Source organism: Gopherus evgoodei, chromosome 2 (assembly GCF_007399415.2).
Source record: "Gopherus evgoodei ecotype Sinaloan lineage chromosome 2, rGopEvg1_v1.p, whole genome shotgun sequence".
NCBI lineage: Eukaryota > Metazoa > Chordata > Testudines > Testudinidae > Gopherus > Gopherus evgoodei.
The window spans coordinates 88103427-88130116 of record NC_044323.1 but is presented as its reverse complement, the minus strand read 5'-3'; the positions used below and the strand labels follow the sequence as shown (position 1 = coordinate 88130116).

Genomic DNA, 26690 nt, shown 5'->3' with positions numbered 1-26690 from the left:
ACTTCATTACCCTGAGTACCCTACTCAGGGTAGTAAAATTAAGTATATAAGTGTTTGCAAGATCAGAGCCTAATCCTGATTTGTAAAACATGCATAGACTTGGCTACCATTATCAAAAATAAATGGGTACACAATTCCTTCAAACCACAAAATGGAAATAAATGTTTTTAACTAATCAAAAGCAAAATATTTGAGTTGGACAAAAGTGATAAAAATAGTCATGTTATTTGAATAATTTTGTAGCCACTTTTTATTCCAAAAAAAAAAAAAGTTGTAGTTTTGTAAACCTGACATTTCCAAAACAGTGCAAGTGAATCAGAATACAGGTGCACACATAGCTTCTAAATACAGGTGACATTGATAATAGTGAGACATGTTCTTCCACCAAAAATTCATAACATTTTTTACAATTTTGCAATACACACAGAGTGAAATTTTAAGAAGAAAACAAAAGAGTGAAAATGGGGCAGGTACCCTGCTGTATATGCAATTTCATGCTCCAAAGCAGTTACACTCTTCATGCCAGTTTAATCAATGTACAATGTGAGTCAATTCCTACCTTCATTTACATCCGAGCAATCCCACTGAGTGTATGAATTTAAATGAAGGCAGAAGTTAGGTCTATGATTCCCTTAAATCCTCTAGTGAAAACAACATATATATTCCCATGTCACATGGATAATATCATGCCTGAAAATTGTGCAAGATTCCAAACCGTGCCCATAAACAGAAGACATTCAAAGAAAGATGGCACTAAGCATTATCAAATGCAGCCTTTGCACTTTGAGTCATTGCTGCTTTTGTCCATTCAATTTACCTGAACGTTCTTGATTTCAAAGAGGGTCGTTCACTATTTGTTGACATTTCAAAGTGTAAGGATTTTCTTACCCTTAATATTGGGTGCCATTCCTGCAGCGTTTAAGAAGTCATCTCTTCCCCCATCACCCTTGCCCTAAGGCAAGACCTATGCACTCTATAATTTATTTGCTCAACATAGGGATTCAGTAGATTTTAAGCAGTGCATAGGTCCCACACTAGCCCTCTGCACGGAGGTGAATTTTATTCACTGAGTTTTGTCTCAAATCTTTCTCTGACTATAAAGGAGAGTCGAGGGTGCTTGCGGGGCACCCTGAAACAGCCATTAGTGATTTATATCTTTGTGCTCCCTTGTGAAAAAACAGCACACCTTTAGCACACATCTACTTTATATACATATTTGAAGTGTGCTACGTTTTCATAAGGGTTTGGTTTTCTTATCAGAAGTTGATTAAAACGAACTGATACTTGATCAAAACCTGTAGGTTTAATGCAATTTGAATTTATTATTTTTAAATATGCTCTGTCCTAGTGTATTTCATGGTTAAATCTTACCATCCTAAGTGGAACTAGGGAGCAGTCACAGTGGACCGTGCCAAGAAACTGATAGAAAAATTCATGATGAGTTCATATAGAAAAACTAAACCTTTTGTGACATTTGAACCACAAAACACCTAACACCACACAGCAGCTGAGATTCTCTATGATTTTATTGAGTATTTATGATATATGGTCACTAATCTAGCCAAACAACGTCATTTTGTATGAGTCAGGACACATATTAAATATCTTTATTATTAAATAAGGATCTCTCTCGTTTCCTCCATATCTTGACTTGACCTAGGCAATCCCTTATACTGCATCTATTCTCTCTCTTGTATCCAATCCCTTACAACAAAACACCTTTCTCAGTCTGTGGACTTCTTCAGTACTTTATCAGTACAGACAGACACATTGAGCCAAAGACATTACAGGCAAAAGTACCCTGAAGTCAGTGGAATTATACCAGGGTGAATTTGGCTCAAGTCTGGGATACTAAATAGTGCTATAGGAGACAATTATCTTTTGGCTTTGTGCTCATTAAAAATAATGTTTAGCTTGCTATAAGTGATTATAGGAATGTTCTTGATTACTGGATACTTCCATGTTCTGGCTATGTGCTACATAGTTATATGCTACACTGAGGCTTGTTCTACATTACCAATTTATGTCAGTATAACTACATCACCCAGGGGTGTGGAAAATCCACACCTTGGTGTGACGTTGTTATCCTGACTTAGTCCCCTAGCATAGACACCTCTTGGGGAGGTGGAGTATCTCCGTGCAGTTGCATTGCTGCAGCACCGTAAGGGTAGATCTGCTAAATCTGTCCTATTTATACTTCTGTCATCATTTTGGGAAAGGTGGCTGACCATACTTCCAATCCAACATAGATAAGAAGGCCCCTCAGTGACAAATTTTGAGTGGATACAACATTATCTCTGTCTCCTTTCCTAGAGATTAGGATAGATACAGTTGCTACATAAAGTATCAACCTGCATCCAAATAATGAGTACATAAAAAAATGCATGAGTATGGACACGATTCACATTTTGTAGTTGGAAATGATAGAGAATTTGCAAAGAAAATGCCTCTTCACAAGTGAAAGGATCAGGCAAGTACTCATGCAGATTTCTGGTTTATTCTTTGCATTCAAGTCTTTAGTGTTCCTGCAGTATTCTTTCATCATGCTGCGGTATGACACCAGTTATGATCTTGTTCCTTTTTCATCTCCTTTTAACACATAGGGCTTGATTCTCCTCTCCCTTACATTGATTTTATACCAGCATATCAGGGCCGGCTCCAGTATTTTTGCTGCCCCAAGCTTCATTCTTCCCTCCAAGAGGGACTAAGGTCCTTCCCTCTGAGAGGGACGAGGGACCAGTCGCCGAATTGCCACAAAGAGCCGGACGTGCTGCCCCTTTCCACTGGCCGCTCCAAGCACCTGCTTGCAGTGCTGGTGCCTGGAGTCAGCCCTGCAGCATATCAATGTAATTACTCCTGATGTATTCCGCTGAAATGTAAGAGCAGAAGCAGACCAATAACGTCTATAAACAAGTGGTGTACCAATAGCACTATTTCTAGTCAGATACCAAACAGCTTTCTATGAACATCATTAGCACAGAGTTTCTTCCAGCCCAGTAAGAAATCTGCTAAAGAATTATTTGAGAGTGAGGGTCTGCATTTTAGCAAGGTCTGTGTCAGAATTCAACTCAGTTTTTAACACTAGATGAAGGATGATAGCTAGTATTAAAAAAATCCAAATATGAAACCTCAAGATTTAGAAATACAGCTAATTTGCTCATCTATCTAATACAGCCATTATTCTAAAGATTATCACGTAAACAATCTTGTAACTTGGATGTAACTTGGATGCCGGCATAATGGTCAGACCGTGTAGCTACGTAGCACTAGCTTGTATAGCAACATGTGAAACAGATTATGACCATTAACAATATCAAAGACCATCTTTTATATAATGAATTTTGATATAATTAATTCCATTTTTAACCCAAAGTAATTAGTTGATGTCTAAGTGGTTGGCCCAATTATATCCTTGCAGTATCTTGTTGCCCATTGTCAAAGGATTACAGATTGTGGGAGACAGAGTTGGCCAAAGGAAGACATTCTTCACTGCTTTCTTCAGTGCAATATGCCCTGTGACCAAAAGGTTATATTCCTGAAATACAAGAGGCAACGTGGAACTATAATTCTTGTTACTTGGCTGCGAGTAATTGTTTCCCACAACTCAGATTAGTAACGGATAAATTCAAATGCAGAAAATCATATGTGAGTAATACTTTAGGTTCTTTAGCTCATAACTCAAAAATCAACTTCAGCTTAAAAAATGTGAAAAGACTTTGGCTTATTGCCATTAAATGATCTATATACATTACCAAGCCTTGTGGATTTGCTATGTGAGGTTTTTCAACTAGTTTCATCTGAAAGTCTTTTTTTTTTTGCATTGAAGTTCAAAAGTACAATAAGATTTATATATACATATATGTATTTCCAAGGTTTTAGCCAGATATCAGTGCTTGAGTGAACTATATAGCTATTCAATAGAAACAATAAAACATTGATACAAATATAAAGACATAATCAGTATAAAAAGCTTATATTTATAAAAATACTTTTAGGTATCAGTCTTCCCCTGAGGGTATACCACATATGTTGGATTCATAAATATTGCTCTGCATCGCAGCTTGGTTACCAAAGTTCAAAGTTCAACTCTTTCAGGAAATGTAAATCGCTCCAGTCACCAGACATGGCTGCAGTGGTTGCCTCAGGATATGTTCCCTAGCTTGTTAGGATGATGAAGAACACAGCATCAACAGGGCCTCCGAAAAATCTGGAGAAGATTCCTTCTTCCACATATGGAAGATACAAGAGCAGGACCAATAGGCTAGCAAGTGTGTGTCACATGACCCTTTTTTCTGGCAGTTCATTGATTTTTCTGGACCCAGTCCCAACTATCTTCATTCTCCTTCCTGTTCTTCTCAGCCTCAATGATTTCTTTGTATCTCCTGCGAAAGAAGCCCATCTGCAAATTGAAAAGAATTATCATTATAAATAATGATGCCATTAATTAAAATCTATCCTGGTTCTGATAAACAATTTGGCTCAGATTCTAATCTCATTGGTGTAAAACTGGAAAGGTTATTAAGTCAATGGAGTTGGGCCTGATTTACATTAATGTAAATGAGATCAGTATCAGGTCCAAGTTTTCATGAGTTCTCTTCTTCCTTTTATCTTAACTACTTTTGACAGTTATATAAAACACAATTTTTTAAAAAAGCAGTTAAAATATTTTCAGAAAACAAAAAATACTAGAAGTGGGCTGAAGAGGCAGTATTCTGATCCAGAACCAGGTCAGAACTGGACTAGAATCTGGGTATGAGTCTAAATCAGAGCTAGGATTTGCCAAAATCTCATGAACTGTCTTTGGCGATTCTGGGCCAAAATGGCACAAATCTTGTGAGATCAGATGACCTTGCATTAATTGGATCCTCTTATGTGATGGAAGTCTCACAAGATCAACCACTTTCACAAGATTCCATTTGTATCCTAATCAGAAAATAAGCCTTTTGGGGCCTAGGTCAGACATGGAAATCAGAATTTTAAGGGGTTCAGTTTCCAGATTCTGGAATCAGTCCAGATCTAATACCAAGGTATAAAAATATAGCTTTGTCAATATTTATTGCTGAATTTGTCAGTAGTAGAGGCTTTCCTGGGTAAATGTGGTAACCCCTGCCCATTGTGAGACAGGTAGTTCATTACCCTGTGATCCTAACTTGCTGAACACCTACTCAACACAAGGCATACATATTAATACATGCACACCAGTGGACACTGTTGACTGCTGGAAGTGGGTAAGCAAACCTAACACATGGCATTTTCAGAATCAGTTTACAGCATAATCCAGATCTGAATATGCCATGTGTCAGTTTTGCTGCCCCACTTCCGAGGTCACCAGCCTCCACTGATGGGCATGTATTAATGTATACTCCTTGAGTTGAGTAGCTGTTCAGTAAGCTAGGATCACATGGTAAAGAGCTAATGGAATCCTGTGTAAAGGAGCATGTAACAGGTGCATTGGTAGAAATCTTTAATTTAAGATTCTTTTTCCTGTTTATGACACACAATGCAATTTGTAATACAGAAGGCAAAATATTGGCCTGATGCTACAAACCGCTTGAAGAACTGAATGACATTTTTAAGACAAAACCTTCTGAGCAAAAAATGCAGGTTCAGTAAAATATTTTAGAAATCCATGTTGATTTCACTGAATTGTTCATTTCCAAAAAAAAATTCTGAAAAAAATCAAAACGTTTTGTTTTGACATTTTAAAAATTAAACATTTTTAGTTGCTGGTTCAAAATAACTTGGGGAGGAGGAGGGATAGTGGTTTGAGCACTGGTCTACTAAACCCAAGGTTGTGAGCTCAATCGTTGAGTGGTGGGCACTTGGGGATCTGGGGCAAAAATCTGTCTGGGGATTGGTCCTGCTTTGAGCAGGGGGTTGGACTAAATAACCTCCTGAGGTACCTTCCAACCTTGATACTCTATGACTTTTCAACTGAAAAATTTCTTTGATTTTACTTTTAATTAAAAAATGTTTAAAAATGACTGAAACAAAATGTAACATTTCACTTCACCCAAACAAAAAATTTGTTTTGACTTTTTGATACACCAAAAATGTTTGTTTTCAGTCCAATTTGAAATATTTTTTTCACCTTGTTGAAACTGCCACTTAACTTAAAACTCCCTTATTCACTCAGCTCTGGGTTCTGAACATCAACAGTGATCTCACTGAGAGGCAAGGCTGCTCAACAGGTGTTCAACACTTTGCAGGACTGGGTCTCACTTCTGCCTATCCTCTAGTTTTGCCTCCTGTTTCACGAGTATTGGTAATGCAATGTTTTTCACATCAGTTTTAATAGGATATCTCAACTCTCTGTTCTGTTTTTAAGCCTTTTACATAAACAAAATGGATTTTAATGCTAGGTTTTGGTGAGCATTCAAGAACAATTTCTCCAACTTAGCAGCATGCCATTGAGATCAGTAAGCTGGTATTTTATTAGTTATAATTAAACATTTATGTAACCATAAACCTGTATTCTCAACTCCTGCAGGGTAAAAATGATGCTAGTCAGTTATTAACATCCTCTATTCACAAACTAACTTAAGAACATTTTACACGGTTATGTCACAGCTACATTTCTGTTAAATGTAGCTTTCTAGTTCAAATTCTTACTAAACTGTATTTTCTACAAATATATTTTAACCCCTGGGATCTGGAAATCTCACATACCCAACCCCCACCCACAATAGACAGACAGGTGGATAAATCGATATTATCCCAGTTTTACAGATAAAGTAACTGAGCTAGATCAGTAAAGTGACTTTCCCAAGGCCACACGGAGATTTACAGTTTGAGCTGGAATTAGAACTCAAAAGTTCCTACCTCCTAGTCTTGTGCACAGAGCACTAAATCTCACCTTCCCTTCAGTCATCATCAGCAAAGTGTTAGGTCTTGTGCTCAGTAAGATGAACCAACTTACACCCAATTAAAAGAAAATCCACCGATTCATATTTCTGGAGGGGTTCTCTGAAGGCTTATTTTACAAGTGTGGTTCTATTCTGAAAAATGACTCTATAAAAATGACATTGTAAGTGTTTCTTGTCTCTTACTGTCTTCCAGGTTAAAACAAAACAAAACAAAAACATCCACAACTTTTTTTTTAACTCCCTGTCCTTCAAACACATTCTGTGACCTGAATGTCAATCTGAGTTCTTTCCTTTTCGCACATTGTTGCCAGTAATAAAGGTTTTGCTATTATGCTTTCATCTATACTAGTCACTAGTACAACCACATTAAGAGCACAGTTTGAAGACCATGACAACGGTGCAAACCCAGTGGAATCTTCCCACGGATATCAATGATCTTTGGATCAGGCCCTTAGGGTTAATTGAAATCAATGGCAAAGCTCCCATTGACTTAAATAGTGCAGGATCAGGGCCCTAATGAACATTTTTGTTGATAAGGCACAAAAAAAGAATAGAATCCACTTTCCTCTCTCTTAGCTGTGCTGGCTCTGCAGAGTTAACAAGAGTTAGCAGTAAGGATATTTATTTTGGTCACAAGTCAATAGATACACCAAGGTGTCGATGTGTTGAGTAAGAGGGTGCCATTTTTATATAGTTAGTTATCAGTGCAGACCTACACTTTCAGCACTTTAGAACTTTTAGAATAAAAGATTGCCACGGGATTGGTTTTCCTAACATTAACAAGGACAGTTCAATTTATAGCTTTTTAAAACAGGTTTTAAACCCTAAAGGTTTCCATCCTTCATACAGCCACATCACTGGAACAATAAAATCTGCATTTGAAGTTATAATCAAAATTATAGAAAGGCTTTTTAATTTCCTCCAGGGCCAAACAAGCAAAAGCAAACTCTTTCCCACTGTTATTTTAATAAAAGTTGTCTGTTTGTGAACATCTGCTTCAGGAATTATCTTAAAAAGTTGTGTTAGTTCTGGTATTTTATTATTTCATTACTGCATGGGAACACTTGTGTAAGGCTTTCCAGCAGGAACAGAATGAGTTGAAAGCCTTAATAAATATTAACAAAGCATGAAACCCAGAATCCACAGGTTATCCTGCTATGAAATCAGGGGTGCTGGAATAATTTGTATAGTGGGGGTGCTGAGAGCCATTGAACCAAACGGTAAACCCTGTATATGATGGAAACCATTTCAAACTAGGGGGTGCAGCAGCTTCCCAGCATCCCTAGTTCTAACATCTATGTATTAAATTGTATATATATCATTTGCTGGAAGTCTATGTGACTGTTCCAAAATCATGGGAGGAAAATGAATTCAAACAAAAGGAAACACATTGGGAGAAAAAGAAAAGCTTGGATATGCAGTCTGGATGTGACCATTTTTTAAAAAGACTTGGGTTAGGGGTTGGCTAAGTATGACATCCCCTAAAGGGTAAAGAAATACCAAGTTATGGGACAATATATGCTAATGCCCACATATCACTGTCAGCAGAAACATGCTAACACTCCACATCATCACAAGGAAGTTTTATCTGCCTCATGTTAAAACCTCAGCAACACTGGCCAACATTCAAGGTTGACATGTGCATAGGTTAAGTATGTGATGAGTTATACAGAGAGCATGAGTTCATAGTGGTTGGGTGGGAGAAGTATGGGGAAAAGGAAGGAGAAATAAAGGATCCAGGTGAGAGGGCAAAGTGGGGAAGGGCAGACAGGTGATAACAGTCAAAGTCATTGGCTGTTGCTAGTGGAAACACTGGGAGATCTAATGTTCTGGTGGCTCTTGTGTCACTAGGGCAGAAGAGATAGACAAGATGGGTAAGGTAACATCTTTTATTGAACCAACTTTTGTTGGTGAAAGAGACAAGCTTTCGAGCTCCACAGAGCTCTTCTTCAGCTGGTCTCTCACAAACCAAAGTTGGTCCAATGAAAGATATTACCTCACTCACCTTGTGCATCTCATTGTGGGACAAACATGGCTACAACACGCAAACAACATAGGACAGAAGAGTTTGTCTTCTGAAGGTGCTGCCTCTCTTTTGCTTTCTGCAGCTGCTTCTGGGCCTCCAGAAGAGCTCAGAAAGCCCTGTGCAGGAGGAGGAGTCTGAGAGAGCACTGCTGGGACCAAGAGTAAAGGTTGTGCCTGGGTCTTATGTGGAAGCAGGAGAGCGATCAAACTGTTTTATATAGATTGCTCCAGTTCAGTTTGGCAGGAACTGTTTGTTTAGGATTTGCACTCTGTTGAGATGGAAGAGAGGAGTGGTGGGGAGGAGAACAGATTCTGGGAATAACATTGGGGAATGTAAAGAAGAGGAAAACACATTGTGAGAGAGGAGAAAATGGGAAACAAATTATAGGGAAAGAATACAGGAGAGGAGTACAGTGAACAGGGAGTGGGGGCAGCTGAAGGGTCACAATGGTAGGAGAGAGGTTGAATGATGAGAGAACAATCACCAATGACTGTACAGGAAAATGAAGATCCAGAGCCCAAGTTTCAGAGTTGAGCGAATGTGGTATGAGGAATCTGTTAAAGTTCTTCTGAGTCCAGTGCTCTGGGTCCGTCCCTTTGGGTCAAGTGGGGTGGCCGCAAGGCCCAGACAACTTTCAGAGCCTTCAGCTGGTGGGTGCTTAGGAAAAAGAACCCTAAAGGTCTGGGGCTTCTCAGGCTCTATCTTCTGGCAGCTGCTAGGGAGAGTAAAGGGAGGCTGCATAGCCCAGTGCACTAGGCTGTCTCCTCTAAAGGTACATCAACACTGAATGCTTCTTTTGATGGCACGTAGAACTCATACATGTGTTGAATAGAGTAAAGACACACCTAAAGGACATGGGTATGTACACTAGTACATACCCTACAAAGGTGTCTATTCAGTCAAGCCAGCCTCCCTGTTTATCCTGCTATTTTCAGTCTTGTCATGTCCCTCTACCTCCCTGCTGCTGGAGCCTTTCCCCATGCAGGAAAAGACTCTGGCAGTGGAGAAAGACTCTGGGGGGGACCAGGGGTGGGAGCAGCAGGGAAAGGCTCCAGGAGCTCCCCACTGCTGAAGCCCTTCCCTGCCACAAGGAAAGACTCCAGCAGTGGGGAAAGTCTCTAGCAGAGGGTGGCAACAGCTAAAGCCTTTTCCCGCTGCCTCCGTATGCCAGATCCTTTCACCGATGTGTAGCTACACACTGCAGTGTGGCTGTAGATTGCTTTTCATGCCAGCATCAGTAATGTGCAGTATAGTCTTCGTCCAGTGTGGTAGGGAAAGAGGGTGACTCAGGGCTGGCGCAACCCATTAGGTGACCTAGGGGGCTGGATCTTTGACCGCCTCGATCGTCGGCAGTATTTCGGGGGTGGGACCTTCCACCACACAGGGAGCCAAAAAAGCTGGCGGTGCTCCTGGGGTGACTTGAATAATTTGAGAATCATGGAGTAATCCAAAAGTTTCCCCATATTGCAAATCTTATTAGCAATAGGTGCAGTCACCCTTCCAACAGAAGGAGCAGACATCGTTCTCTTATCTCTTCTTGAAGGTTCTGTGAACTGACCAGTATCATCTCTGCCGTATACGGACTGAGGGTCAGCCAACTTGCTCTCATCCAACTTCCAGACAATTCCAGAGAAAATAAAAAATGCTGAGCCAGGCTTTCCCAGAATGGAATAATGATGACACTGCATTCCAGTTCATCTCACTTTCTTCCCTAGCAGCTTCCCATACCTCCTGAAACTGAAGCTGGCATAAATCTGGTGCTTGGGTTTTTCAGTCTGAGATTGTCAACACTTTTTCCAATGTAAGGTCTATTTAGTTACTGGAGTATGTTTGTTGTCTTCTGTAGTCATGCTGCCCTCTACAGCATTTCCTGAGTAGAAACTTGAATGTACCTTGTGGAAATAAAACTTTAATTTTCCATTTAAAGCAATACAGAATCAATGCTCTACAGGCTGGGGAATTACACAAGTCAATTCTGAACTTTATTCATGTCTCTCCACCGCACTTTCAAATTGTTGACATCATCTGCAATTCTGAGGTTTGCCTTTCACTGAAGTGCATTGCTCCAGCTTGTTGTCAAGTCAGGTTTATGTTCCTTTCAGAAAAACACAGACAACTCATATCTGGCAAGATTTGCTTAAAGATCCATTTTGACACGGATTTCCTACGTGAGCATGGACACTCCAAAAAGAGCAATGAAAGTTGTTCCTGTGAGTTAAAAGGATAAATTGCTACCTTCTTTCTGCTGCTTGATTCTGTTCTCCCTTCTGCTATTTCCCAAGAACAGAAAAGGTCAAAACATTGACCTATTGCAACTCAGTATTTTTCTATCAGTAAACACAAATATTTAAATGGCATCTCCTATGGTATCATCCTGTGGTTATCCTACTAGGAAGCCAGTGACAAGCATGTTTGGATAGCAAGTAAATTATAAAATGCGAATGAAGCTTTCTCTCACACTTGAAAAAATAGAGTTAACATGGCTAGCAATAGATGACATTGTGATATTTACTGCAAAGTAACCTTATATAGAGTTTCTTTGATCACCAAATAGACGTGATCTCAACAAAATAAAAAAATGCAAGTTTGGTCATTATCAAATAAGGTACTGATTAATATAGTTTTCAAAAAAGTGGACTGTTTTTTCCAATGTATCACATATTAGTAAAAGTCCAGCAAAAAAGTAATATAGATATAGACAGGTAGGCACTGATATAAAAACTATTATGGTTTATATTACAGTACCCACAGAGATAGGGACCTGTTGTGATAACAGGACCAACAAATTTTTCCTAATTATAAGCTCAACTGTAAAAAATGAGTGAAAGTTCATAAATTGTCACAATGGCTTGTTAGATAAAATTGTTCGAGAAAAGATGTAAGGAGGAGACAGGAGGACTGAATTAATTTAAACAGACAGTGGTTTACTGATGCCACTCAAGGACCATGTTAAGATTATGACTGGTAAATAAGAAAAGTAGAGGACCAGAAATTAATGAACCAAAACTGATGTGTTGGCATTTAGGTCCATTGGTGGACAAAATAATGAGAGGATGGACTATTTTACCCAACACTCACTTGTGGACTTCTTAAAAATATTTTTGGGAAAAATTAACAGAAGCAGCAACTGTCTGCCAACAACTGCCGCAGTATCCTTTATCATCCTGGCTGCCACCTTTACCATTTCCTGGGACCCCAGACCTTCCTTGTCCTAAACCTGATTCCGGAGAGATGTCCTGACCAGAGCCAGATGACATCACCATCTCTGGCTAAATCCCAAACATCACCTGGAATGGGAGACTTTGTCTTCCCCCTCCCTCCCGTGTGCTTTTCCTTCCCATCTTATTTCTTTTCTTTCCTCTCTCTCTCCTTTTGCCTTCTGTTTAATAAGAATCCTACTTAGTTGGCTAGAGTACACTGCTGTGATCCTGTGACTAGAGAGGCAACTAAAAGCAACGACCTTGTCGTCCTGACAATTCATATCGGGAGGTATGCTGCCTGTATCTGAGACATTACAGAGGCATTGTCGAGGATTATCCAGCCCTCTGACTACTACGCCATGCTACTCATCCATGTGGGCACAAATGATACTGTGAGGTGCGACACTGAGTAGATCAAGAGTGACTACAGGGCTCTGGGAGTACAGGTGAAGGAGTCTGGAGTGCAAGTGGTATTCTCTTCTATCCTGCCTGTCAAAGGTAGGGGCCAGGGCAGAGATGAATGCCTGGCTGTGAAGATGGTGTCACCAGGAAGGTTTTGGCTTCCTCGACCACGGGATGATATTCCAGGAAGGACTGCTGGGGAGAGATGGCGTTCACCTTTCGAGGAGGGGAGGACCCTATTTGGACACAGACTGGCTAACCTACTAAGGAGGGCTTTAATCTAGGTTTGAAGGGGACAGGTGAGCAAAGCCCACAGGTAAGTGGAGAACATGGAGACCTGGGAGATGGGTCAGAAATAGGAGGGAGTGTGGGCTATAATGGCAGAGAGAAAGGAGGGTCGGGGCAAAACTGGGAGGCAAGATCAAACCAGTATCTTAGATGCCTATATATAAATGCGAGAAGTATAGCTAATAAGCAGGAAGAACTGGAAGTGCTAATAAATAAATATAACTATGACATTATTGGCATCATTGAAACTTGGTGGGATAATACACATGATTGGAATGTTGGTATGGATGGGTACAGCTTGTTCAGGAAGGATAGACGGGGAAAAAGGGAGGAGGTGTTGCCTTATATATTAAAAATGTACACACTTGGACTGAGATGGAGATGGACATAGGAGACGGAGGTGTTGAGAGTCTCTGGGTTAGGCTCAAAGGGGTAAAAAACAAGGGTGATGTCATGCTAAGAGTCTACTACAGGCCACCTAAACAGACGAGGTGGATGAGGCTTTTTTTAAACAACTAACAAAATCATCCAAAGCCCAAGATTTGGTGGTGATGGGTGACTTCAGCTATCCAGACATATGTTGGGAAAATAACACACCGGGGCACAGACCATCGAATAAGTTCTTGGACTGCATTGCAGATAACTTTTCATTTCACTGAAAAAGCTACTGGGGGGAAGCTGTTCTAGATTTGATTTTAACAAATGGGGAGGAACTTGTTGAGAATTTTAAAGTGGAAGGCAGCTTGGGTGAAAGTGATCATGAAATCATAGAATTCACAATTCTAAGGAAGGATAGAAGGGAGTACAGCCAAATAGAGACAATGGATTTCAGGAAGGCAGATTTTGGTAAGCTTCAGAGAGCTGATAGGTAAGGTCCTTTGGGAATCAAGACTGAGGAGAAAAACAACTGAGGAGAATTGGCAGTTTTTCAAAGGGACACTATTAAGGGCCCAAAAGCAAGCTATTCCACTCGGTAGGAAAGATAGAAAATGTGGCAAAAGACCACCTTGGCTTAACCACAAGATCCTGCATGATCTAAAAAATAAAAAGGAGTCATATAAAAAATGGAAACTAGGACAAATTACAAAGGATTAATATAGACAAACAACACAGGAATGCAGGGGAAAGATTAGAAAGGCAAAGGCACAAAATGAGCTCAAACTAGCCACAGGAATAAAGGGAAACAAGACGACTTTTTATCAATACATTAGAAGCAAGAGGAAGACCGAGGACAGGGTAGGCCCACTGCTCAGTGAGGAGAAACAGTAACAGGAAACTTGGAAATGGCAGAGATGCTTAATGACTTCTTTGTTTTGGTCTTCACAGAGAAGTCTGAAGGAATGCCTAACATAGTGAATGCTAATGGGAAGGGGGTAGGGTTAGAAGATAAAATAAAAAAAGAACAAGTTAAAAATCACTTAGAAAAGTTGGATGCCTGCATCTGAGCCTCTATCTATTATCTTTGGAAAATCATCGGAGAGAGGAGAGAGTCCAGAAGACTGGAGAAGGGCAAATATAGTGCCCATCTCTAAAAAGGGAAATAAAAACAACCCAGGAAACCACAGACCAGTTAATTTAACTTCTGTTCCAGAGAAGATAATGGAGCAAGTGGTTAAGGAAATCATCTGCAAACACTTGGAAGGTGATACGAGATAGCTGGCATGGATTTGTAAAGAACAGATCATGTCAAACCAATCTGACAGTTTTCTTTGATAGGATAACGAGTCTTGTGGATAAGGAACAAGCAGTGGATGTGATAAACCTAGACTTTAGTAGGCAGTTGATATGGTCTCACATGATATTCTTGTCAATAAACTAGGCAAATACCACTTAGATGGGGCTACTATAAGGTGGGTGCATAACTGGCTGGATAACCATACTCAGTAAGTAGTTATAAACGGTTCCCGATCCTGCTGAAAAGGTATAACAAGTGGGGTTCTGCAGGGGTCTGTTTTGGGACCGTCTCTGTTCAATATCTTCATCGGTGACTTAGATATTGGCATAGAAAGTATGTTTATAAAGTTTGCAGACAATACCAAACTGGAGGGATTGCAACTGCTTTGGAGGACAGGGTCAAAATTTAAAATGATCTGGACAAATTGGAGAAACGGTCTGACTTAAACAGGATGAAGTTTAATAAAGACAAATGCAAAGTGCTCCACTTAGGAAGGAACAATCAGTTTCACACATACAGAATGGGAAGAGACTGTCTAGGAAGGAATATGGCAGAAAGGGATCTGGAGGTTATAGTGGACTGCAAGCTAAATATGAGTCAACAGTGTGATGCTGTTGAAAAAAAACCAAACACGATTCTGGGATGCATTAACAGGTGTGTTGTGAGCAAGACACGAGAAGTCATTCTTCTGCTCTACTCTGCGCTGGTTAGGCCTCAAATGGAGTAGTGTGTCCAGTTCTGGGCACCGCACTTCAAGAAAGATGTGGAGAAATTGGAGAGGGTCCAGAGAAGAGTAACAAGAATGATTAAAGGTCTAGAGAACATGACCTATGAAAGAAGGCTGAAAGAATTGGGTTTCTTTAGTTTGGAAAAGAGAAGACCGAGAGGGGACATGATAGCAGTTTTCAGGTATCTAAGAGAGTGTCATAAGGAGGAGGGAGAAAACTTGTTCATCTTAGCCCCTAAGGATAGAACAAGAAGCAATGGGCTTAAACTGCAGCAGGGAGGTTTAGGTTGGATATTAGAAAAAAGTTCCTAACTGTCAGGGTGGTTAAACACTGGAATAAATTGCCTAGGGAGATTGTGGAATCTCCATCTCTGGAGATATTTAAGAGTAGGTTAGATAAATGTCTATTGCAGATGGTCTAGACAGTATTTGGACCTGCCATGAGGGCAGGGGACTGGACTTGATGACCTCTCGAGGTCCCTCCCAGTCCTAGAATCTATGACCTAATGCTGATGCTGGTACAGCCTGATCCTGGTACAAGTTTGCTCAGAATGGCTGATAAGAATCATAGAAGATTAGGATTGGAAGAGAACTTTTGAAGTCATCTAGTCCAACATCCTGCTCAAAGAAGGACCAACACAAACTAAATCATCCCAGCCAGGGCTTTGTAAGCCAGGGCTTAAAAACCTTTAAGGATGGAGATTCCACCACCTCCCTAGATGACCCATTGCATCACCTTTCTAGTGAAATAGTTTTTCCTAATATCCAACCTAGACCTCCTCCACTGCAACTTGAGATGATCACTCCTTGTTCTGTCCTCTGTCACCACAGAGAACAGCCTGGCTCCATCTTCTTTGGAACCCCCTTCAGATAGCTGAAGGCAGCTATTAAATCCCCCCTCACACTTCTCTTCTGCAGACTAAATAAACCCAGTTCCCTCAGCCTCTCCTCATAAGTCATGTGCCCCAGCCCCCTAATCATATTTGCTGTCCTCCACTGTATTCTCTCCAATTTGTTCACACCCTTTCTGTATGGGGGATCCAAAACTGGATGCAATACTCCAGATGTGGCCTCACCAGTGCTGAACAGAGGGGAATAAACACTTTCCTCCATCTGCTGGCAATGCTCCTACAAATGCAGCCCAATATGACATTAGTCTTCTTGGCAACAAAGGCACCCTGCTGACTCATATCCAGCTTCTCATCCACTGTAATCCTCAGGTCCTTTTCTGCAGAACTGCCTCTTAGCCAGTCGGTCCCCAGCCTGTAGCAGTGAATGGGATTCTTTTGTCCAAAGTGCAGAACTCTGCCCTTGTCCTTGTTGAACCTCATCAGATTTCTTTTGGCCAATCCTCCAATTTGTCTGGGTCACTCTGGACTCTATCCCTACCCTCCAGCGTATCTATCTCTCCCCCCAGCTTAGTGTCATCCGTGAACTTGCTGAGGGTGCAATCCATCCCCATCCAGATCATTAATGAAGATGTTGAACAAAACCAGCCCCAGGACCAACCCCTGGGCACTTCGCTTGATATCGGCTGTCAACTAGACATCAAGCCATTGATCACCATCCATTGAGCCCAACGATCTAGCCAGCTTTTTATCCACCCTATAGTCCATTCGTCCAATCCACAGTGCTATGCTTGTGTTTTTCCAGCAGTGAGGTTGCAAGTGAAAGTCAACACCAGAGACAGAAGCTTCATTTTTCTATTTTTTTTGTTCTTTTCTCTCCCCTTTTATGTGTATTTGTCTTGTTTTGTCATCTTAGAAGATGGGATTGGACTTTAACAGCAGCAGCAGTAATGACAGCACCAGACCATCTCAACTAACTTCTCTTTTCTCCAGAAAAGACAGTTACCACCATTTTCGATACTATCTAAAAACCATCAGATAAGGGGCATTTTTCCTTCGGAAAACTTTCTCTAGTTAAAGAGAAAGGGAACAAGGCATGTTGTTCAAATGACAGTTTTATTTTACACTTTACATTTCAAAAGCTTCAACTGTTTTTACTTCTTTTCTTTATCTTTAATAAAAGATTCAATGAATATTTAATGGTGTGCTTGCCATGGTACTAAGCAGGCTGCCATCTCTGTATACCAAACCCCAAATCTTTTTAAAAACTGTTTAATGTTGGACAGCTTCAGAATCATGTTTGGGCCTTTTAGTCCATCTAAATTAATACAACGTACCCCATAGTGCCAGACACAGTTCAAACACATAGCAAGAGACAGTCCCTGTTCCAAAAAGCTTACAAGCTAAATAGACAAGAGAGATGAAGGAAGTATTATCATACTCATTTTACAGATGCAGAATTGAGGCACAAAAAAAATTAAATAATTGCCCATGGTCAGACATGAGTTGGGAACCAAACCATATCTCCTAAATCCCCATCCAGTGGCTCAGCCACAGAAGGTCATCTTTCCTCAAAAATACAATTTTTCTATAAGTAATAGCCAATATATAGCCGTTGTTTGTAGAGTTGGTGAATTGCTGTGCTCTGGGTTCATGTACTTCATGAAAGCTTTATTGCCACATCACTTTGGTCTTTTTTGCAGTATTTTGAAATCAAATGCAGGTATTGCAGTATCAAATTTCTCTGTGGCAGCCAGGCAGACTGCCAATACGTGGGCTCCCTTGTAAGGACAGAGGCATGTTTGGAAAGTATGCATGTGGCCATACTTAAAAGAGAACTTGTATATTTGGGAGAAGGATGATATTGTGCTTAAAGCGCTAGATGGGGACTCCAGAGATCTGGCTTCACTTACTAGGTCTGCCACAGACTTTCTGTGTGTCTTTTGGCAAGTCACTTCTCTGTGCCCCAGTTCCTCATCTATATATTATATTTCTCATGTTGCAGATGAAGAACTGAGGCATACAAAAGGCTTGGCTACATTTGAGAGTTACAGCGCTGGCGGTGGCTTTACAGCGCTGTAACTTACTCCCCGTCCACACTGGCAAGGCACATACAGAGCTGTACCCCCCTGGCTACAGCGCTGCATGTACTCCACCTCAACAAGAGGAATAAAGAGAACAGCGCTGCTGTTGTAGTGCTGGGGTGCCAGTGTAAACAGTGATTAATCTTACTACGCTGTAACTGACCTCTGGAACCTTCCCATAATGCTTTTAAGTAAAGATAACACTCTTTGTTTTGTTGTGATGCCTCTCTTTGTTTTGTTGTGAACTTGGGGCTCTGGGAGCTGCTTATCTAAAAAACAAACACAGCTACTGTTTGCAGTGAATGAGCAGAGGCAGGGGGATCCCTTTGGAATATCTACAGCTAGTGTTTGCTTGAGGAGAGAAGCAGCACGGCAGGCTGGGGGGGGGTCCGTTTCGGAGCAGCTGCTTATCTGGTCTGGGAGGAAAAAAACAAAGAAGGCTATTTGCATTTAGTGAATGAGAAAGGGGTAGGGAAAGGGGTTGGAACTTGCAAGGCAGGGAGCTGACACAGTGTCAGCTAAAAAATCCACTCTCTGTCTCTTCTCCACACTCCCAGTCACACTCCACCCCACCCCCCTCTTTTGAAAAGCATGTTGCAGCCACTTGAATGCTGGGATAGCTGCCCATAATGCACCATTCCTAACACCGCTGCAAATGCGGCCACGCTGCAGTGCTGGTAGCTGTCAGTGTGGCCACACTGCAGCGCTTTCCCTACACAGCTGTACAAAGATAGCTTTAACTCCTAGTGCTGTACAGCTGCAAGTGTAGCCAAACCCAAAAGTTAAGTGGTGGCTACAGAAGAATTTCAACATTCATGTTTATTGGGTGGAATTCACCTCCATGGGAGAGACAATCTCAAGACCTGTGCACAATGTCAGACCTGGGGTAATTATTGATCAGTTAGCCTAACTTTCATACCTAGACAAATACTGAAAAAAATTATTAAACAATCAATTTTTAGGCATTAGAAGAGAATAGGGTTATAAATAATTGCCAATATGGATTTATCAAGAACAAATCATGCTAAATCAATCTAATTTCTTTCTTTGAAAGGGTTATGGGCCTAGTGGGTAGCGGGAAAACAGAAGATATGATTTATCTTAATTTTAGCAAATCTTTTGTCACTGTCCCATATGACATTCTCATAAGCCATCTAGGGATACGTGATCTAGATTAAGTTACTATAAGGTGGTTACATAACTAGTTGAAAGCTCATACTCAAAAAGTAGTTATCAATGGTCTGCTGTCAAACTGGGAGGCGGTATCTAGTGGGTCCTACAGGAGTCAGTCTGGGTCTGGTACTATTCAATATTTTCATTAATGACTTGGATAATGGAGTGGATAGTATGCTCATAAAACTGGCAGATGACACTAAGATGGGAAGGGTTGCAAGCATTTTGGAGGACAAGATTAGGATTCAAAAGGACCTTGACAAATTGGAAAAATGAAATAAACAAAATGAAATTCAATAAAGAAAAGAACAAAGTGCTTCACTTAGGAAGAAAAAATCAAAATGCACATCTACAAAATGGGGAACAACTGCCTAGGCAATAGCAGTGCTGAAATTGATCTAGCGGTTATAGTGGCTCACAAATTGAATGGGTCAACAGTGTGATGCAAAAGCAGCAAAGAATCCTGTGGCACCTTATAGACTAACAGATGTTTTGGAGCATGAGCTTTCGTGGGTGAATACCCACTTCCTCAGATGCATGTAGTGGAAATTTCCAGGGGCAGTTATATATATGCTAGCAAGCAAGCTAGAGATAATGAGGTCAGTTCAATCAGGGAGGATGAGGCCCTGTTCTAGCAGTTGAGGTGTGAAAACCAAGAGAGGAGAAACTGGTTCTGTAGTTATGATGCAGTTACTAAAAAGGCTAATATCACTCTGGGGTGGATCAACAGGAATGTCGTATATTAGACATAGGAGGTAATTGTCTCATCTACTTGGCATGATTGAGGCCTAAGCTGGAGTCCTGTTTCCAGTTCTGGGACAAACTGGAGACTGAGATAAAAATGGTTTAGAAAACCTGCCCTATGAGGAAGGATTAAAAAACTGGGCATGTTAATCTTGGACAAAGACGACTGAAAGGAAATCTGAGAATAGTATTCAAATAGGTTAAGGGCTGACAGTGACCAGTTGTTGTTCATGTCTCCATGTCCACTGAAGGTAGGGATAAGAAGTAATGAGCTTAATCTGCAGCAAGGGAGATTTTGGTTAGATATTAGGAAAATCGTTCTAATTATAAGGCTAGTTAAGCTTGGAATAGGCTTCTGAGAGGGGCTGTGGAATCCCAGTCACTGGAGATTTTTAAGCACTAGTTAGACAAACACCTGTCAAGGATAGTCTAGGCATATTTGGTCTTGTCTCATTATAGGGGCTGGACTAGATGATCTTTCAAGGCCCTTCCAGCCCTACATTTTTGTGATTGTATGTTGGACATGGGCCTTGTGTTAACTTTTTCAAGGGGGTGACATTAAAGAGCCTGCTCTTCAATCGTTACTCATACAAGGAGTCCTTACTCACATGGGCAGTTCCATTGACTTCAATGGACCTATCTGCATACAAGTGTCAGTGAAGTGAGTAAACTTTGTAGGATCAGGATCATATTTTGGAAAGTCTCTACCAGAAAAGAGTTAATTGCCTCAAATGGAATTGATATGAAAACTAGAATTCACTTCACCTAGGCCTGCACAATACATTACCTCCGACATTATTACCTATATGCTTAGGAAACGGTGAGAATTGTAATCAATAACTAATCACTGGCAGAATCTTAACTGACAAAGCAACAAGTTGACTGTTCTGATAATCTGAATGTAATGAAGAAATGAACCGAAGACTGAGTTACTTAAGATTCTTGTAGGATGATGATTGCGTAGAGTAATTTACCCAATAAATTAAAACACCATAATTTTAATCAAAAAGTCTAATTAGCAATATCAAATATTGTAAACCTTCTTGAATACTATAGAGGTAGGCTTTTCTATGATATAATACTAGCAAGTAGTTTATAATTTAAAAACTACTAAAATGAATGTGGTCAACAACATAGATAGTTCATCTCATTTTCCCATTTTCAGAAAAGGAAAAGAATAGACTGTGTACTTACTGCCAATGTGTTTGGATAACCTGCTACTATATTTAGATTTCTTAAATCTCAATAGGAACACAATAGTAGCTAAATGCTATATCTTTCCTGAAAGAGCGATTTATTTAAGTTGCATCTCAATCCCTATCTCCTCTCGAAAGGAAAAAGAAAAACTCGAGAAAGATTTTTAGCTTTGTTTTAAACCCAAACCCTGGCTAAACTTTAAAGACTGCTGCTGGATTCAATAAAAAGTAACTATACAATTGTATTTTGATATACTTGACCTGCCAAAAATATTTGACTGAAAGTTGTATTATTTCCTTAATTATCAGCATAAGTTACATGCTTAGTTGAACCAGTAAGAAATGGCTTTGATTGGTGCAAGTCATGACATAGCATTTCCCCTTGTGACACCAAGCTGAGAATGAGACTGTAGACTAAACAAAGTATATTCTCCCTATTTTCAAGCATTTGATTCTGAGGGATGACCATGGTTTCCAATAAATGTACGTGTTCCCTTTCTGGTATCTAGGAATTTTGGAATCATATATATGTATTTGCAACTTCTAAGTCTACACATCCGTGTGTTTCCAGTTTGGGCTCTGGAGAATGATGATTGTTTTTCTTGTTGTTAAAGGGACTTTATGAACCACAAAAGGACTTTTCTCTTGCCAGGGGATTAAATTTATTGATAGGTGCTAGGATGAAAGCTACAGAGCTTTAATGGTTCTGACATACAGAAATGCCTTGGCAAGCGCAGCTCTCCTTTCGAGGACACTTAAGTCAGCGAAACAGTCACTCGCAATATTATTACATTATATTTATATTGTGCATTTTATCCCCAAGGATAAAAATTGCATTTCATAAGCTCTATGCATATACCACCCCTGACACGCACCCCAGGTAGAAGATTATAGAAAAATAGTATAAAAAGTGCCACAAAGTCCACAACTAATCTGGTTTCTAGAGTCTTATTAAAATTCATTCACACAGTATACTGTATATGCTGCATGCCACCCAAATGATCCATCTCAGAGGATGCCAGAATACGAACGTGTGGTTTCAGGAAGTTAAAGTTTTGCAAACACTGGGTGAAACTCACTATTCTAAGGGCTAAAAAGTGGAATTCAAGTGGTGCACAGGCCTTGTGCTGAGACAAGTTTCATTCTTGACCCCTAAAAACAACCACTCCAATGGTGCCATCCCTAAAAGGTCTAAGATACCCATACATAACGTCAAACAACATTTCATCAAGTCAAACTGGAGGAAATTCAGGTTCAAATGATAGGATTTGCGTTTTTAATTTTAAAAGTTAATCAGCTCTCAACTACATTATTAATTATTATTATTATTACTACACTAGCTCTTAGGAAGCCCGATCAAGGCCATTGTGCCAACAAAGAAGTCAATCCCTGCCTCAGAGAGCTCACAGTCAGTAACAGACAGGATGTAACATATGGACTAAATAGACAAATTGGGCAAGAGTGAGTGAGAGGATAACGCAACAAAATGAACAGAGTTTAACAGAAAAATAGACGTCAAGCTTGTCACTTGTCTAACCATTGCCAGCTGGTGGCAATTTTTAGGCATATAGCAGAAGTAGTATTTAAAAGGGGACCAGGTGGCAGCTTTTGCAAATTGATGAGGAGTTTTACTCATCTACAGTAGATAGCCTGGGAGAAGGCAGAGAAGTACTTGATGGAGAAGAAGACAAGCAGGCAACTAAGGCTGCCACTGCTGGTGGAGTAAAGGCAGATGGTAGCTTCATATATTAGCTGATCTGATGGGGATAGAACAGCTAAATGTTGAAGGGACTTGAAAGCAAAACAAGGAGCTTGTGTTTGATGTGGAGGAAGAGGGAGGGAATATTTTAGGTTGTTTAAAAATGGGGAGAGACTCCACTAAAGCAAAATGGAAAATTCTCTATCTGAAATCAGAGGCAGATTTCTCCGATGGGTAGGTATGTTTACATCTATATGGAATTAAATCTTTATGTGCTTTGATATCTGTGCTCCCAGTCATGAGACCCTGGTCAGAGACTTTGAAGTTTGTTAGGTCAACTCTCCTGTTTATCTAAACCCCAATTATTCCAGTGTCACCATAGATCTTTCCATTACCTTTAAGTTTGAAGTACTGCCATTATAACTATAGTTTTGTTCTTGAAATGATGTGAAAAACAGGTGAACTGGGGATTGACGTGGCAAGTTTGTCAAAAGTATGAAATGTCAATGAGTCTAAACAGGCTTGTCTACCTCGGGTTATCTTCTATGGGAGCTGTAAATTTAAAAGACAATTCCTGTGATTTCTGCTTGGAAGAATTTGCTATTTAGTTTGAGAAATCTCATGCATGAAAGGTTATGTAAGAAGGGCTATTTTTAACTCGTATAGGAAAGTATGGCCTCTGCCATGTACTGAGATCCTAACTGGTCTTTGTGTCATGCATATATGTAAGTCCCTTGTTCCTCTGCAAGGGACTAACAATTTTATTCCTTTGCGGAGCTAATATTATTTAAAGAGCCATTCAGGAGAGGATGTTGGTATAAGGACTTGCCAGGAAATGGCAGTTAGCATCCCACTTCCCTGAGGTGCCTCAGCTGCAGATAAAAGAGGGAGAGAGAATGTTTTCTGGAGTTGTAACACAGGATACAGAGCAACCACTGGCAAAGAATAAGTGCAGAGTTTTGTTTTGTTTTTCCTTCAGGCAACTGGTGAGCTGTGTGTTTTGGTCCATTGTATAAGGACGACTTATACTGCATGAGGCCCTAAATAAGGGAGAGTCTCTTCTCAAAAGGAGAAGCCAGTGTTTACAATGCGTCTCCACTACCTAGGTGAATTTCAAGTCGGCTTTGTCCTTAGACAGCTTAAGGCATTTTCTGAATGCTCAAATAAAATGTAAAGTATTAATAGATACTGCACAAGAATATTTAAACATTCTTTTAAATAGGGTTATACAGTCACAGCAAGGAGACATAAACCCGTGTTTCTCCAAACAAAATAGCCATGCATACATTTAAAATAGCCTACTTGTTTCATTTTTTAAAAAGAATTTCATATTTCAAAGTTTGTCCTTTAGCATAGGACTGGCAAAATACTGTAATCCCTGAATACGACGTTTAGATTATAGCCCGCGGCACAAGCAAAGGTTTAATGTATGTGACATTTTTATTTGGATTTAATCTGTATCTAAATAAGCCTCTGTCACTGAGACAGTTCAAAGGCAGGATTTATTGAGGCAATGATCAGCTCAGCAGCCTAAGATGATACCCTCTTAGAAGAAAACCTAAAATGATATTCTCTCCTGGATGAAAACCACTGTACCCTACTAGAAAACAAAGGAGGGTTCTCAAACACTCATCTGATGACAAAGAGGGAAAACTGACCCTAGTACAGATAGAAAACTAGAACTTCCCTGCCTGATCAGACATGCTATTCTGCTAAAAAGGCTTTTCTTTGCAATCCTGTCAAAGATCCAAGTGCTAGAAAGAGGAGTGTATTACTGTAAGAGGAACATTCACAATGTTTAGAGCCCATTCCAATGTATCAAGAATACACAGACTATAAAAGAGAAACAGTAACCTTATTTATATATAAATTGGCACATGAATACCACGGTGATAGGCTCACTTTAGAAATACCCTGGCTCACATTAGACAGAAAAAACTATTTACTTGTAAAATGCATTTCTGAGAAACTAAACAGTGTAATCATGATGAATTTTACACCTGTATTTTACAAATCACAACTTGTGTAAATCAACACAGTTCCAGTCTATGAAACTTTTCTTATATCCTCAGCTGAGCAAACAGCTCTTTGATTTTATGTTGCTTGGGGCTTTGTTTGCCTTTAACTTTTATCAGTTCAACAATGAATCATTTAAATCGCTCAATCCACAGCACTTTAAAACATAATTATTATAATTTTATTATTATTATTATTATTAAAGGATACTAAACAGAGGTACCAGGGCCAGCTCTAGCCATTTCGCCGCCCCAAGCACGGCGGCAGGCCGCGGGGGACAATCTGCCGCTCGCCGGTCCCCCGGCTCCGGTGGATCTCCCACAGACGTGGCTGTGGAGGGTCCGCTGGTCCCACGGCTCTGGTGGACCTCCCGCAGGCATGCCTGCGGATGCTCCACCAGAGCCGTGGGACCAGTGGACCCTCCGCTGGCACATCTGCGGGAGCTCCACTGGAGCCGCCTGCCGCCCTCCAGGCAACCGGCAGAGCGCCGCGCGCGCTGGGGCCTGGAGCCGTCCCTGAGAGGTACAGAATATGGATCAACTTGACTCTTTCAATTTATTATTTCTCAGTGATAGTATAATCCAGGTAGGTAGCACCCAAAAAATCCAGTTTCTGTGTGTGTGTCTACCTCCCTGCCCTGCTGCTGAATCAGCAATGCCGTACTAGCACAACAGTGCAACTGATAGTTTGCCAGTACTGTAGTAGAAACTGGTTCCTCCCCTTCCTCCCAGCCCCAAGCAGCTGGCAGCCTCTCAGCAGATGTCATGGGAGTGGAATTGCTGCCCTTTCTCTGCAACTGAGAAGCACAATGTGATGTTATGAGCAATAATATGACAGTAGCTCCCAAGTGGCCCTGCATAACAAAGATCATCAGGCTGGATGTGGCCAAGGAAAGAACTCAAGGTGCATATATGGAGGTAGCAGGAGACAAGAAGCAGCACTATGCAGTAGACCTGATGAAAGCAGGAGACAACGTGGTAAACAGGGCAGAGGGTTCCAGCATGGGTGAACAGGTGCATAGCAAACTTGGAAGAGCGAGTCAGAGTAGGGCTTAGATAGCTATTTAACTAAATCTTTACAAATGAAGGGGCACATCCTGCTCACCTGCCTTACACAAGAAGCCCCTTTGAACTACTGTACTCTCATGAGTAAAGGGAGGAGGATCTGGCCTAATCCTGAATAGAATGAGATCAGTGCCCTAAATCAGTAGTTCTCAGCAATTGGTACACCTATTCCTGGGGGTATGCAGACGTCTTCCAGGGAGTGCACCAACTCATCTAGATATTTGCTTAAATTACAATAGGCTATGTAAAAAGCACTAGCTAAGTCAGTACAAACTAAGATTTCACACAGACAATGATTTGTTTATAAGGCTCTATATACTATATGCTGAAATGTAAGAATAATATTTACATTCCAATTGATTTATTTTATAATTAGATGGTAAAAATGAGAAAGTGAGCCATTTGTCAGTAATAGTGTGCTGTGACACTTTTGTATTTTTATGTCTGATTTTGTAAGCAAGTAGTTTTTAAGTGAGGTGCAACTTGGCGGTACAGAAGACAAATCAGACTCCTGAAAGGGGTACAGTAGTCTGGAAAGGTTGAGAGCCACTGGCCTAAATCATTAGAACAGCAGCCATGTTCAGGGACATATTCATCACAATGTAAGCAGGCACCACTCTAAGAACTTCCATGGAGTTGTACTCGCTTAGGCCAGAGTGAATTTGACCCATCGACCAAATAC

The 26690-nt window shown here is 40.5% G+C and overlaps 1 protein-coding gene across 1 annotated transcript in view; it reads right to left on the bottom strand.

The window, feature by feature from the left end:
• Nucleotides 1–248: 248 nt before the first annotated feature.
• ITGA9 (integrin subunit alpha 9) overlaps nt 249–26690 on the bottom strand; it is a 299490-nt gene continuing 273048 nt past the window's right edge. The window contains exon 28 of the mRNA XM_030551304.1: nt 249–4399. Within this exon, the coding sequence (XP_030407164.1) occupies nt 4301–4399 (99 nt within the window). The 3' untranslated portion in view covers nt 249–4300. The remainder of the gene's footprint in view (nt 4400–26690) is intronic.